Consider the following 13,999-nt stretch of genomic DNA (forward strand, 5'->3'; position numbering starts at 1 on the left):
TTGTTATAGAAAACTAAAAGAATCATTATAAATATTTACCATCATCAGCTAAACGTTCGCGTAACTCTTGTTGTAATCTTTCATGACGATCTTCCAGTTGTACTTCTTGTGCACGTACTAGAAGTTCTTTTTCATATCTACGTAATTCTGTACGTTCTTTCATCAAATCAAACCATTCCCTTAATAAATCTGCTTCTTCTCTATCTGAACAATCTAAACACATCATATCATTGAAAAATTTTGAATTGATATCACATGTATGTGTGTTCACAACTTTTTTCGAAATATTTTAAAATTATATAATAAATAATTACATACCTCCTTCCCCACGAAGTGCTTTTTCAACACTAACACCCCTACTTTCTAATTCTCTTTGCTTTACTTCTGTTTCTTCTAATTTTCTTTGTATTTCCTGTGCCATCCTCAGTCTACAAATCAAGCACTGTTATTTTTTTTCTTTTTGATAACATGAAATCTCTTAAATATTTTTCCGTTTACATACCGTTTCAATTGTGCTTGCCGCGTTAATTTCCTCATTGTTTTTGTTTTACGTGAAATGCTATTACAAGATCCTTCTGTAGCAGTAGCCTTTTGTACTTGAGATGTAGACAAAGCTGCAGTCTTTGTATCATCTTCTGATAAACTATCATCTGACATAAAAAAAAATTTATTTATATATTCTAATATATCACGATATCGCAATGTTTTAATATTTATGATTATTACCTGAAATATGTGTTGTAACATTGATGTAATCTTGGGGTGGTGGAGGGATATCTGGAGGATTTTCATTGAGGTAGTTTCCTATAAGCATACTTTCACAAACACTCTTGGGCCTTGCCTTTAATTTTGTAGAATCCACTTTATCAATCTGAAAAAATGTATAGAAATGATTTTTATTTGAATTTGATAAGATTTTGATATTAATTCCATATAAAAGTCAGGGTATGTTCAATACACACTATGTACATTGTTTAAAAGCAAATACTGAAATAAAATCACTCTCTAAAAAAAGCATGAATGTTTCAAATAAAACCCTAATACAACTACTGTCATTTGCTAAAAAAAATCATTACTACAGTGCAAAGGCACAACATTTGCTAGAAACTACAATTGGATATGGCGTACATATAAAATTTGTTAAGCATTCAGAAAAGTATACAGCAAACGAAAATAAAATCGTGGTACCTGCATGATATGCAATAGCTAATACAAATACTGGCACAAGTAAACTAATATGGCAAAAGTTAATATCAATGACTTAGTTGCTTACATCTGACCCATCCGAATACGATTTATATAACTGAAACATTTTAAGACGAACCAGTTAGAAGTGGATAAAAAAAAAACGTGCGCACCACGTTCAAGGAAATGTGGCATGAAAATTTGCCTTCACTTACTTTGCCCTTAGATTTTGATGTAAGACGGAACATCGATAGCTTGTCCTTTTGCGGAGAGACCGACGTTTCCTTCTTGAAGAAGAAGTCAGAGACTGCTTGAATAATACTTTTTCGTCTTTCTGGATCCTTTGCTTTTTTTGTTTCTCCTTTCATTCCACTAGTTACATTATCAGAATTGGGCGCATTAGTTGCTTTTGATAATTCGTCCATTGATTTTGCACTAATGGTTGATACATCTTTAAGATTCATTTTTTTAGTTATTGCTTTCATATTATCTGTACTTTTACTCGTTTGAAGCTTGGATCCTGGCTTACTTATAGTGAAACTAAAAGATCTGCTTTTAACTTCTGGTGATGCTATATCTTCTGTTTTTCTTCTCTCTTCGACCGAATGTTGCCTACGTGCAAACTTCATTTTTAATTCCTTGATTTTATCCTCTGGACTTAATCCTAGATCTTCATCACTCTTCAACCTAGCTCTTTCTCTCGCATCTTGTCGTGCCTTTTCAGTTGTTCTTTTGGCCTCTTCATGTTTGCATCTAGGTGGAGCAATAGGAGTTTTGAAATCCTTGTCCATTTCATTATGCGATTTTGGAGATGCAAAATTTTCAGATTGTTCTGTTTGATTTGTGCTTTTTTTATAAGAAGTACTTTCATTGTTTTCTGCTTTTTGAGATGATATATTAGAATCAACAGGCAATGACTGTTCTGTCTGCAATATTTTTTTGGCATCAGCAAATGTCATATTATGACTATTACTAATTTGCGTTTCTAAAGATGTTGGTACGAATTTAGTTGCAGATGTATTATTAGCTGCAGCAGCAATGGTAGGTAGTTTCACTGGAGATAGTACGGAACTAAAAGAAGAAGCTCTTGCTGCTCTTCTGGCTTTCTTTTCTGCAGATTTTTGTTTATGTGCAACCAATTTATCCATTAACAAATCTTCGATAACATTTTTTTGCTTAGATCTTTCTCTTGTAATTTCTTCTAATTTACGAGAAGTGGCAGGAGAATTGAGATTATTATTATTGAATGACTCTTGATTTCTAATCTCTTCTGCTATTAATTCCGCTGTCCGAGTTTGCGCCAAGTTTTTAGAATTCTTTCTTTTGGATTTTCGGACATCTATCGAATCTTTGGCATTACTAAATTCTGCAATTCTTGATTGAAGACGCTTTACATATTCCAAATAATCCGGATTACTCGAATCTGCAAGTGTTTTTCCTTGTTGTATTTGTTCATGTACCTCTTCTTTAGGCACAATAGATTTTTGTGGATTAACAGGACTAGCAAGTATTGTAATGACTTCACTGGTAGTTGTATCTTCAGCAGGTTCGACTATTAATAAACTATCTTCATCCATAGATTGCAATGAATCATTGTTAATTGCTTCTGAGATAGTTTGTGCTTCTTGAACAGTTCTCGACTCTGCATCAATGGAAATTGAACTTTCTTGAAGTTTACTATTCGTAGAATTCGTAGCACCATTTAATTTATTCATGACATCATCCATAGTTACAGGATTGATTTCAATGATATTTTCATTATTAACGATTTCCTCCTCCGAGCAAATGTCGTTTTCACATTCCAATGTTGCTATTGGCGCATCGGTTATGTTACTTCTCAAAGAATTAATAGTTTTAATATTTACAAATTCAACATATCCTCTGTTTTTAAGTAATGTTGTATTAGTCGCATCTTGAAGACTGTCGTCTAAAAGAGATTCATTGTCTGTATCCATGTAATCAATGTTCTCCCCATTTGCAAGAAGTTCCGAAGTATTATTCGATGGAAGTTCTGTTCTTCTATCTGATCTATAAGTATACGCTTGTGTATCATCCGGATTTTCTCTTTTCATCATTGTCGTATTAAACACAGAAGATTGTCCTCCATGGAATAGATTTGAATTTTTTCTTTTAGTTACAAATTCAGGATTTATGTCGAAATCAGTATCTTGCAAATCGTAAGAAACTAAATCTTGACCATCGCGAGCCCATTCTGAAAATTCTGTTTCAGTAAGCGCAGCTGTCGTAGTTACGTCATTTTCCTCTGAATCATCTTGTTTGTTAGATATTGCAGATGCCACTGATGCTGGACTACTACAACTGCTAATACTTTGTTTATTATTATCATGTAAATCACATTCTTCTATTTTGTTATTTAAAACTTCAATTAATTTATCGTTATTTAAAGATGATTGCATTAATTGTGTTGCAATTTGTTCATCGTTTGATTGTTCATCTCGGAAAAATGAGCATTCGATAGAATCTGGTTCAAAAGTGGAACAGATATCCAATACCTTATTTTTTTCAATACCTTCGTCCAACAAAAGATCTCCATCTGTACTATGAATTTGAAGTCTTGGAGGAGATAAATTTGCAGTAAGTAATTGTTCGCCCTTGTCTTCTTCTACTTCAACATCACTTAAAGATAAAGAATCACTATCGATTTCTGAGTCTTCTGTACTGTCGGCTTCTTTCAATTCTTCTTTATTTTTAACCCAATGTACTTCAGGGACAATAATTGATGTTTCGTGTAATGGACTACGAGGACGGCAACTGATATTTTCATCTAAACCAGTAGAATGAGTTTTTTCTGTAGTTTGGGTATTAACATTCTCTAGTATCAAAGATCTTGTATTGGTATCATTAATTTTATTGGGAGAAATTTTTTCCTCCGTTTGCTTTTTCTCGACATCTTTCATAGATTCACTGACATTGGGAGCAGTTCTAGATTTTAAGATACTCGTTTCTGTTACCAAATCTGGAAGATGTATTTTAGATGCATCTGATATTCCACTAGCAGCTTTATGTTCATAAGAATCATTGTTCGGATTAATTTTAGAAACTTGATTAACTGATAATGGTCTGACAGATTGAGAAGAAAATAACATAGTAGGTGATAATGGAGAAAGTTGACTATTACTTAAATGTAATTTGCTTGTGCCTTGTAAAAATGCTTGCATTGTTGGACTTGGTTCAGGAGCTGGATTTAAAAGTTTCTGATGTTGAGAAATGGCATCTGTGAGACTTCTTAATTTTGTATCTACATTTGAAGTAGAACCAGACTTCATAACAGAGCCAGCAAGAGCTGGTCCTCCCAACAAATATCTTTTCTTGAGTTCTAAAGACAATTTAGATGCAATTCCCTCTGTAGAATGCGTGCGATTTAATAGGTAGTCACCTTTTCGTGGATTAACTAATGGTGACAGATTGTTTGTATTGAAATTAAATCCAAGCATTGGAGATTTTGATTCAGTTTTAGTTTCTTGTATTGTTTTTTTCGTAGGATTTAAATCTCCCGAGTCAACTTTACCTTCTGAATCCTTTTCTTGTTTAAACTTCCCATTAATTGATGATATTATTTTACTTTTCACCTGCACTTTCTTAGGCTCCACGTAATTACCCCTGGTCTTTCGAACGTATGCATCATTAATTGTAATTTCTGGAATTTCATGCTGTGTTGGTGTAACTCCGTCGTGTTCAAATTCAGAATCTGTAGATATTTCAGTAGCCGAATTTTCTTCGCTTTCTTCTGTCGATCCATCGTCGGAAGCAACCTGCAAATGAATACATTATCGTGTTATATAAAAAAAGCTATATCTCACATATTAATAATATCTAAAAATCATTTAGCATATTAGTATAACAGAGTAAAACTACAAGTACTTATTAAAAGTAGCCACAAAGGGAAAACTATATATGACCCTGTATTTGTTTCTGTATAATAACTTTAGTATTTCTAATTTTAATGTATTAAAACACTATTATTTAAAGTTAAGCAGTGAGATTTCTAATAAAGTAATGGCTGGTGGCAATTGTAAATATATCAATAACCTGGTGAGAAAGTTTGTGGTTTTAGTAATATTGCACAAGCACAAACAATTAATTAGTTTAAATGTTTGTTAATTTACATTAGTTTAATACCACGCCATTCACATATATAGAAATTTGTTACCTTACTTTTAATGGCTTCAGGTCTTATGATATGTATCACCATCAGCCAAGTATTATCTTGTTTTCATGTACTTTATTAACACATCTCACAATATGCTTTAATAATTATCATAAGTTGCAAAATATATGTCCTTTGGCACAGTCAAATGCCAAAATTATATTTTATCACACACAATTCACTCATATCTTCTATATACTTAAGAACTAATTATTTAGTATACTTTATGAAATTATACATTTATCTTTTTTAGTTTTATCACTTTTAGAGGAGCAAACAGACTTTGTGGAATCATGTAAAAAAGTTCTTTTTAACAAGGGTCGGTTATCGGAAGGATAACTTTTTTCTTTCAAATGTACATTTGATACTGACACAGGAATTTGTTCTGTTCTATTAAAATTTTCTTGGACATTACTTTTTTTCATGTCGGAATTACCGCATCGTACGGTTGTTTCTTTATTATTGGAAGGTGAAATCAAATTATCTAATTTAGAAGATTTTGCTTCCATGTTCGATGGTATTGTACTTTCTTTTGCAATTGATATTTTTGCTTTGGAACTTTTATTTCTCATTGGAACTTCAGGGGTGTAAGTAAGTTCAGTGTTAAGAATATTATTTTTAGATAAATTATTATTTGAATGAGTTGAATATTTTCTTTCTGGTCGTTTTGGTATTTCATTTAAATGGCTGGACATATCTGTATTATTGGATATTCTCATGTTATTTAATTTTAAAAGTGGATCAATTTCATTATTAGATATTTCTGCACACAAAGTTTCTGGATTATTTAAACTTTCAAGTGCAGGAAAATTATTACTGTGACAATCAGAATTTACATGTGAATTATCATCTTCTTGTATATTCTGATCTATGGATTCATTTTCTATATGAATGCTTTCTACATTTACAGATTCAGACAAATTCGTAGAAGATTTGAGGGAATCATTATTGGTAGGTATTTTTTCTATTTTCTCTGTAATTGTTGATTGCAAAATACTGTCATTAAAAAGATAATCTTCTACATCGCGAAGTTCAGTTGGTTCACTAATTTGAGAGAATTCTTTAAGGTTCAGATGGTCTACATCACTGATTTCAGTTTGTTTATTAATTTGAGGGAATTCTTTAATGTTGAAATCTATATCATTGATTTCAATTTCTTCATTAATTTGAGATAATTCTTTAACACTAGTATTAATATCAAGTTTATCTTCTTCTTTAACATTTTTAACGTTCATATCATTGTTCATGTTTGTATTTATTATAACAGAATTACTTACTTGGCTTTTATTATTGTTATTATTATTACTATTACTTTTCGTTATCTGAAAATATTTCATTATATTCTTTGTATCAACTTTATTTGATAATTTAGGTTTAATGTCCAACATTTGATCATTTGTATCAGAAATATTTTCATTGTGGGCAGTTTTTTCTGTCGTCTTTTTATCCAATTTCGTATTAGAATTAATATTGCCCTGAAAATATTTATTCATTTGAAATCGTGCATTTTCAACGGATAATGGTCGAAGTTCTGGTAATTTTGTTGCATGTTTTATTCTTCTTTGTTTTAAATCATGTTTTAAATCATGTTTTAAATGATCAAAAGCAGTATTTTTATGTTCAGATGTTGGACGTTTAATTACTTCTGTAGGTATTGTTAATTTTGTTGAATCAGCACAGAGCTTTTCAAGTGGTATTTCATTTGTAGGAGAAGGTGATGTCACAGTAACTATTGGACATGTAGCACCTTCTGATGAATTTATAGATAATTTTAATGAATCAGATTTGCTACTATTATCAGCATTTATTTCTGTTTTAATTAAATCTTGTTTTGCTAATATAGATTTATGATTGTTGTGATCTTTCACAATCGAATTATTAACATCAATGTCCATCAATGCATCTTGAAATATTTCTTTAATTGATTCGCCAATGTCAGACAATGAAGATGGTGATGATTGCCTACTTGGCTTAGGGGAAGAAGCAATTAAGTCTGGTAAATTTTCATTATTATTTGCTATCTTATGAGTCGATTCTGTTGTACTTAAAGATTGATTAGTCAGAGATTCATTTGAAAGATATATAATTTTGGATGTGTCTATGATAAGATCTGTATTTGTATTTTTCTCATTCATATCAGTATTATTACTATTGTTATATAATACATTATCATCATTAATAAAATCTTTATTAATATCCATGTGTGAATATATTGTCTGATTAGTTATGTCTATGCCATTATCAATTACACCTTTATTAGTTGGTCCATCTATTTTCATGGAAGGTTCTACTGTATTGATATATTCAATTTTCTCAATATTACTTCCAATAATATCATCTTTAGAAGATTCTATTTTATTACTTTTTATATTTGTTATGGAGGGCGATGTTATACTAGGGTCATGTATAAAAGTGGATTCAGGAAATATAAACAAATCTTGATTTACTGTACTTATAGAGTCTTGAAAAATTTTCACCTCTGTTTCTGAACCAGTATCTGTGTCAGAACTCATTGGAGGAACTGGCAACCAGACCTCTTGCTTTCGTAATTCTCGAGCACGCGCATCATCTTCATCTTCTGTTGCAGTACTGCTTTCATCCTCTGTGTACAATTTAATAAAAATCTTGTCACATAGAATTTAAAAGAATATAATTAACTAGTTAACATTGTTTTTCGTAATAATAATCCCAATTATTGTATGATTATCATACCTTCACTGGTATATTCATCACTAGAGTCTTCATATTCGTTACTTCCTGTATCAGATTGTCCAGCTGCATTTTGAGAATTGGAATAACGAAGTGTCCAATTTTTAGCTAATTCTAAAGTTCCCTCTGTGGTCAATGGCTGATCTATTGCTTCTTCAAAAACTTCATTATCGTCATCTGAATCACTGAGAACATAATAAATTACATAGTGAATACGATATAATTGAAATCTTTCTTCTAAGCCTTTATAAATTTTACCTCATATCAGAAATATCATCGCTGGAGCCCATTTCCGCGGCAGAAGCACCAAAATTTCTATCCGTCCATTCGTCTTCGTCCATTTGACTGTGTGCTTCTTCCGTATCTGATACTCTTGCTAAATTTTCAAATTCAATCCTTTCTGGTGTTTGACCTCGATCAAGTAAGTCAAGTCCTACGACTCCTTCCGTTTGTATATTAATCTAAAGCAATTTGATATATGAATATAAAATATGGTTCTAACGTCGTTATGTACAATCTGAATTATATAAGGTTTACCTTCTCTGGAACTATTGCATTAACAGATGTATTTGCTACATTTTCTTTATTTACTGTAGATTTCTTCTTTTCAATTCTAGCTTTCATAGTTCCTGGAAGACCAAAGTGTTGTGTGCAATAGAAGCGTCCGCCATTCTTTAGTCTGTCATATGTATGATTTCCTACAATTTAAAAAGATATTTTAATATTAAATATTTTGTTCACACCAATCACGTATGTTGCTTAATGAAAATGAAGAAATAATATTAACCTATTCTTAATGAAGTTGAGCAATATTCACAACGGAAACAACCTCGATGAAAATATTTGCCTTCTGCACTCAACCTTTCCATGAGATAAACCCTTTTATTACAAAAATGACACATTTCTGAACCTCCTTGCGCAGGTAACGTCAGTGGCGTTTTAGTATTCTGAGAAATAAATTCAAATTATTAAATATAAATGCATAAAATGTCATCATTCATACAAAATCGTTTATGAATTTCTTGAACACAATCTGTCTAAAAATCTCTTATCTATAATTTAATCTATAATATTAAATGTATACAAAATATTTACACTGATATAAAGAGGACTATAAACTAATAAGATATAGTATTTACCGATTTCTGCACCTTGGGTTCTGTATCCTGTGTTTTACTTGAAAATTGCTCAGCCATAGCTGAGACTTTATTATGTCCAAGTACATTACCCTCTTTAATCTTCTTGTCAATATTTTTGAGGGTATTGTCAATTTCAGCATACTTACTGTCTGCGTCCTTCGGATCATGCCCCTTCTTCTCCATTTTAATTTGTCGAGCTAAAAACTGAATAAAGCATATAGAAATCTGAAAGACATTAATTTTTAAATAATGTAATATTATTTCTAGCCAACCTGTTCTCGACTCCATTTCGGCACTCGTTCTACTTTGTCATGTCGCACTCCATGGCCCATTTTATTTTCTTCAATTTTTCTTTCTATTTCTTTAATATTCCAATCGGTTTTTTCAATCTTACCTTTATGTATTATACATAAATACATATAGTTATTATTTTTAAAATGTAAAACGTATAATATATAAAGTTATAAAATAACAAACCAATAGCACGTAGAAGATCTCTTGGCTTTTTTTCTGGCAACCCAGAACCCTTTAATTTATGTTCAATATTTTTTATTCGTCCGGAAAATTCTTCATCTATTCCATACCTATGATGACTGGCATGTAACTTAGATTCTCTGTCCTGTGAAAAATTTTAAATACACAAGTTTAAATTAATAATATTAACATATTATTAAAGACAAATAAAACAATAAAACGAATTACTAAAAACAAAACAAAATATAACAAATATATAAATTAAACAAAATATAAAAAATAAAAATAATACATGCAACATAAACAGAAATCTGGAGCTTCTCAAGCAGTGATAAGAGCAAGGTTTATACATTATTGTAAATATAAATTGATAATTTAGAAGCCAGTTAATGTAAATCGTGCATACGACATTTATCTTAACAATAACGATAATGATATTATATCGTCTGTATTTATATAATAAAGATTAAATTAAAAATATCTTATAAGTTATTATACTATTGTTAGACAAGTAATGTTTTCATTTCTCACGATTTTTAAGTACTGCATTAATTGGTTTCTAAATATTACTAACTTAATTCCTAACAATGCTCACACATATGTAATATCATTAAATGTTTTTATACGTATTAATTATTTTTTAGCCTGCAAGAAAGACATTCATCTTTTATTTTCAAAGCAATCATTAAACACTTGTTTCATGGCATATTATCATTCCTTGTTTACTTGCATAAGGAAGTTTGCATCATTGATAGTGGTTAGGAATTGACATTAAAATTTTATGATAAAGCGGTTGTAAGACAACATTTTAGAACCAAACACCAGAAAATTAACGTTTCTGTCAAAAACGTAAGTAATTTTCTCACATAACACAGTATCTAGCTTACTGGATGCAAGATTTTCTGCTCCAGATCTTTCACTCTATCCTTGAAATCTGGAGCAGTCTGACGATATAAGAATATCGAGTAATCCTCAAAAGGCTCATCTCTTTCCCGTTTTGCATTCGCTTGCAACATCTGCATACTTTTGTAGAATTGTTGTGTTGCCATTTTTCGTAAGAATTGCCGCCTCTTCATATGTTCGACACGATTCTTTTCTATTTCATCGAGTCTTTTCAGCCTTTCCTCCTTCACATTAGTTTTTAAAATGTATAGTATGTGTTAACTTAATAAAAATAAACTACTAATTTTTGACAAACTGAATCTGTCTTCAATATTTTGCATAGTGTTTTGCGTATTATATATATATATATATACAAACACATATACATATATACATATATATATGTTGCAAATATGTTCATGTTGTTACTATTAAAAAATTAAACAGAATAATTAAAAAAAATATATATGTATAAAATAAAATAAAATAAAATAAAAGAAGACCATCTTTTTTGCTGTAAAGCTGACTAAGATGTATATATACTAGATGTATAAGCATATTTATCTCTCTGTTTTACATGCAAAGAAGCATATTTTACTATTGTCAATAATTACGTTTTTCCTTTCGCAATATTTTCTACGCGTATTTTATAAATAAATTAAAATATTTCAGAAGATAGCAGTTGTATTGTTTCAATATATATATATACAAATATATATAAAAAGTTTGTATGTAACCGATAATCTTCAAACGTTCCATTCATATTTGGCAGATCATGCATGACAGTCAGAACGCAATAACCTCTTCCCGTAGCATAGTGACCGTAAGTCCAAGAATTATAAATAACGATATGAATAGCCCATGAAGTATTATATCTTCGAATTTCTGCCACCGTGACTATAAGAGCGTATAATAACTGTTTATAATAATAGCTCGCGTATACTAATGTTATAACTAAAATCTTAAACATTTAAGCATAGCGCTATTTAAATAATAAATATTTATCTCTTACCACTGTTGCACCGATCTTCTCCATACTTCGTCTTTTCCTAGACCGCCGACTGATGGTATCACCTTTTTTATCTCCGTGCTGTTGTATATTTTCACTTGATTGACGTAAACGTGAATGTCTTGTTCGCGTTGCACTTTCTTGTTTGACAATATGTCCAAGTAGTTGTGCTTTCTGTTCGGCCGTCAAATGGCTCAATATCAGATGCGATGATATTTCTTCATTGTCTATTTCCTATGAAGCATAGACGTGGTCAAATATAAAATTATATCATTAATTTAACTACAATAAAGATGTTCTTAAATTTATGTACCAATTTAGGATGCTTTATATGGGGAATCTCTTTACGAAAAACTTCGTATATTTGAGTTAAATAGGAAAACATAGCTAATTTATCAGGAACGTCGCACTGAGACATTTCTTCTCCGGTCATTACCTAAAAATAATTTTAATATATAACATGAATATTATTAAAATAGATGACTAATCTCCCATTATTTAATAACTTACCGGAGGTATGCCTAGTTCCTTTTCTAAAATATCAAAAGCAAGCTGATTATTTGTTGCTGCTTCCGTTGTTTGTAAACTATAAAAATCGATTAAGTCAGGTCGATATCTATGGATAATGGCACAGATAGCCAAACCACTTTTGAAAGAAGCACCCATGTCTTCTATATGTATGCCTTCATAAAGAGCAACCTGCTTTTGTAACCAACGAAGCAATACGTCCGGATGCACTTGAGAGTCTGCTCTAAGATCTATAACAAATAGAAACGCTCATCCAATACCTGTATAAATGAAAAGAATATTCTTATCTTCTAATTATGCATATTTAAATTCTATTTTACCACGACGTCGCCGTTTCTTAGGGATATCAATTTCAGTCTGTACTGCTGGTTGTTTAATTATCTCTGGATCATCTGTGTCCACCAAACTAAGCACTTGTGCAGGAGTAACCGAATGAGAATTCAAATTCGGATACCTATATAAAAAGAAAACAACGTTACAATTACGTATAATGTAAAAAAGCAAAAGCTTCTACCTTGTATGAGGATCTAAAGTGTATGCGGCATAATCTCTGTTTAAATTCTCTGGAGTAGTCTGACCAAGAAGCCTATATATCGATTCTCGTTCAGCGATTACTTCTAACGGTGTCAGGGATGTACCCCATCCTTTTATCGCCCAGCAAGCATCAAGCGAACTCAGAAATCCTCTTGCACAACCAGATCCAGTTGGCCAAAATGGCTAAAACAATCGTAAATCTTGCGTTAAAAAGTCTAAAATTTATGAAAGATGTAACAGTTATTGCTGCTTTAATTAAAAATGTTGAAGAATAAAGATATCAGAAAATAAAACTAACGATCAATGAAGTTTCTAATGGCAGAACTAATCCTGTTTGGCATATACCATACCTCAAGAAGACTGTCGCCGACTAGAATCATGAGCAATCTATGCCCGTTGTGATGTAAAACACGACTTGCGTTTTCTGCAGCGTACATCGATGTAAAATCGAACATGGCCACATCCGGTTGACCGTAATGATTAACGGCGAATTCCATGTCCATCATTTGATACTCCGTTGAGAATTCAGCAGCTTCTCTCGCATACAACATCAATGCTTCTCGGTCTACATTTTCCTTTGCTAAGAGTTTGGCAGTGTCAGCATGATCCTAAAAACGAACAATTTGAAATTTGGAATAAATATCACTTCTTTCCTATATATATCGTTCCTATAGTATCGTTCCCAATGAATGAACGTGATTAATTATGCAGTAAAGCCTTTTAATCGACAATAATTTTGCTACAGATACCATGTGACTTTCACCTGAAGAATAACACCTTTATCGATCAAGCTATGTTTCTTAGCGGTCATGACGAAGTAGTGCGTATCGTCCTTGTAATAGACAATGTTCTCTAAATCGATACCCGTTTCTTGATACAATTCCTTGAAAAACTTTTGATTAAATATAAATGCGACACCACTGATCTCTTCAACTCGTGCTTCGGCTTCGGTTCTTTTATTTATGAAATTAGCTGTTATTGCGATAGCGAGTTTCCCACGAAACTCCTTGCGTTTAAAACCTTCGAGAGTATTTCTTTTTCCATCGGCACCGATAAGCACGTCGAATTCGTATTGCGATACAGGATGATCGGCGGGTGAAGTCTTAGCTCTCCATCCGATCTCTGTGAATCAAATAAACGAAGAAACGAATAGAACTTCGGTAAAAGAAATCCAAAGAATTATCAAATTAATTATAGAATGTACATGGGAGAATATCAATTAGAAAAATATTCCTTCGTCGATTTCGTATCGGACAAACATGTTGTTTCGACTGCATTCGCGCTTTTTATATATACTCTATGTGTATACACCTTCTGTTCGTACGATGTTAAAGTCAAGGCTATCAGACATCTTCGAATAATAAATGTACC

The 13,999-nt window shown here is 31.5% G+C and overlaps 1 protein-coding gene across 10 annotated transcripts in view; it reads right to left on the reverse strand.

Annotated features, from left to right (window-relative positions):
* LOC122631229 (F-actin-monooxygenase Mical) overlaps positions 1–13,999 on the reverse strand; it is a 29,455-nt gene that overhangs the window by 2,748 nt on the left and 12,708 nt on the right. For 5 of the 10 annotated variants that reach the window (XM_043816643.1, XM_043816641.1, XM_043816642.1 and 2 more), the window contains exons 4-25: positions 13,392–13,750; positions 12,979–13,236; positions 12,609–12,811; positions 12,415–12,548; positions 12,077–12,324; positions 11,880–12,002; positions 11,570–11,800; positions 10,563–10,802; positions 9,679–9,820; positions 9,474–9,595; positions 9,202–9,426; positions 8,850–9,009; positions 8,600–8,760; positions 8,321–8,523; positions 8,066–8,247; positions 7,831–7,955; positions 1,401–4,958; positions 1,274–1,303; positions 727–871; positions 503–650; positions 319–428; positions 40–213 (exon numbers count right to left, since the gene is read on the reverse strand). In XM_043816643.1, coding sequence (XP_043672578.1) covers positions 40–213; positions 319–428; positions 503–650; positions 727–871; positions 1,274–1,303; positions 1,401–4,958; positions 7,831–7,955; positions 8,066–8,247; positions 8,321–8,523; positions 8,600–8,760; positions 8,850–9,009; positions 9,202–9,426; positions 9,474–9,595; positions 9,679–9,820; positions 10,563–10,802; positions 11,570–11,800; positions 11,880–12,002; positions 12,077–12,324; positions 12,415–12,548; positions 12,609–12,811; positions 12,979–13,236; positions 13,392–13,750 — 7,281 coding nt within the window. Of the gene's footprint in view, positions 1–39; positions 214–318; positions 429–502; positions 651–726; positions 872–1,188; positions 1,304–1,400; positions 4,959–7,830; positions 7,956–8,065; positions 8,248–8,320; positions 8,524–8,599; positions 8,761–8,849; positions 9,010–9,201; positions 9,427–9,473; positions 9,596–9,678; positions 9,821–10,562; positions 10,803–11,569; positions 11,801–11,879; positions 12,003–12,076; positions 12,325–12,414; positions 12,549–12,608; positions 12,812–12,978; positions 13,237–13,377; positions 13,751–13,999 lie in introns of those variants that run through there. The other 5 variants (XM_043816647.1, XM_043816650.1, XM_043816649.1 and 2 more) reach the window with 5 other exon arrangements.

The sequence above is a fragment of the Vespula pensylvanica genome, chromosome 8, assembly GCF_014466175.1.
Source record: "Vespula pensylvanica isolate Volc-1 chromosome 8, ASM1446617v1, whole genome shotgun sequence".
Lineage (NCBI taxonomy): Eukaryota > Metazoa > Arthropoda > Insecta > Hymenoptera > Vespidae > Vespula > Vespula pensylvanica.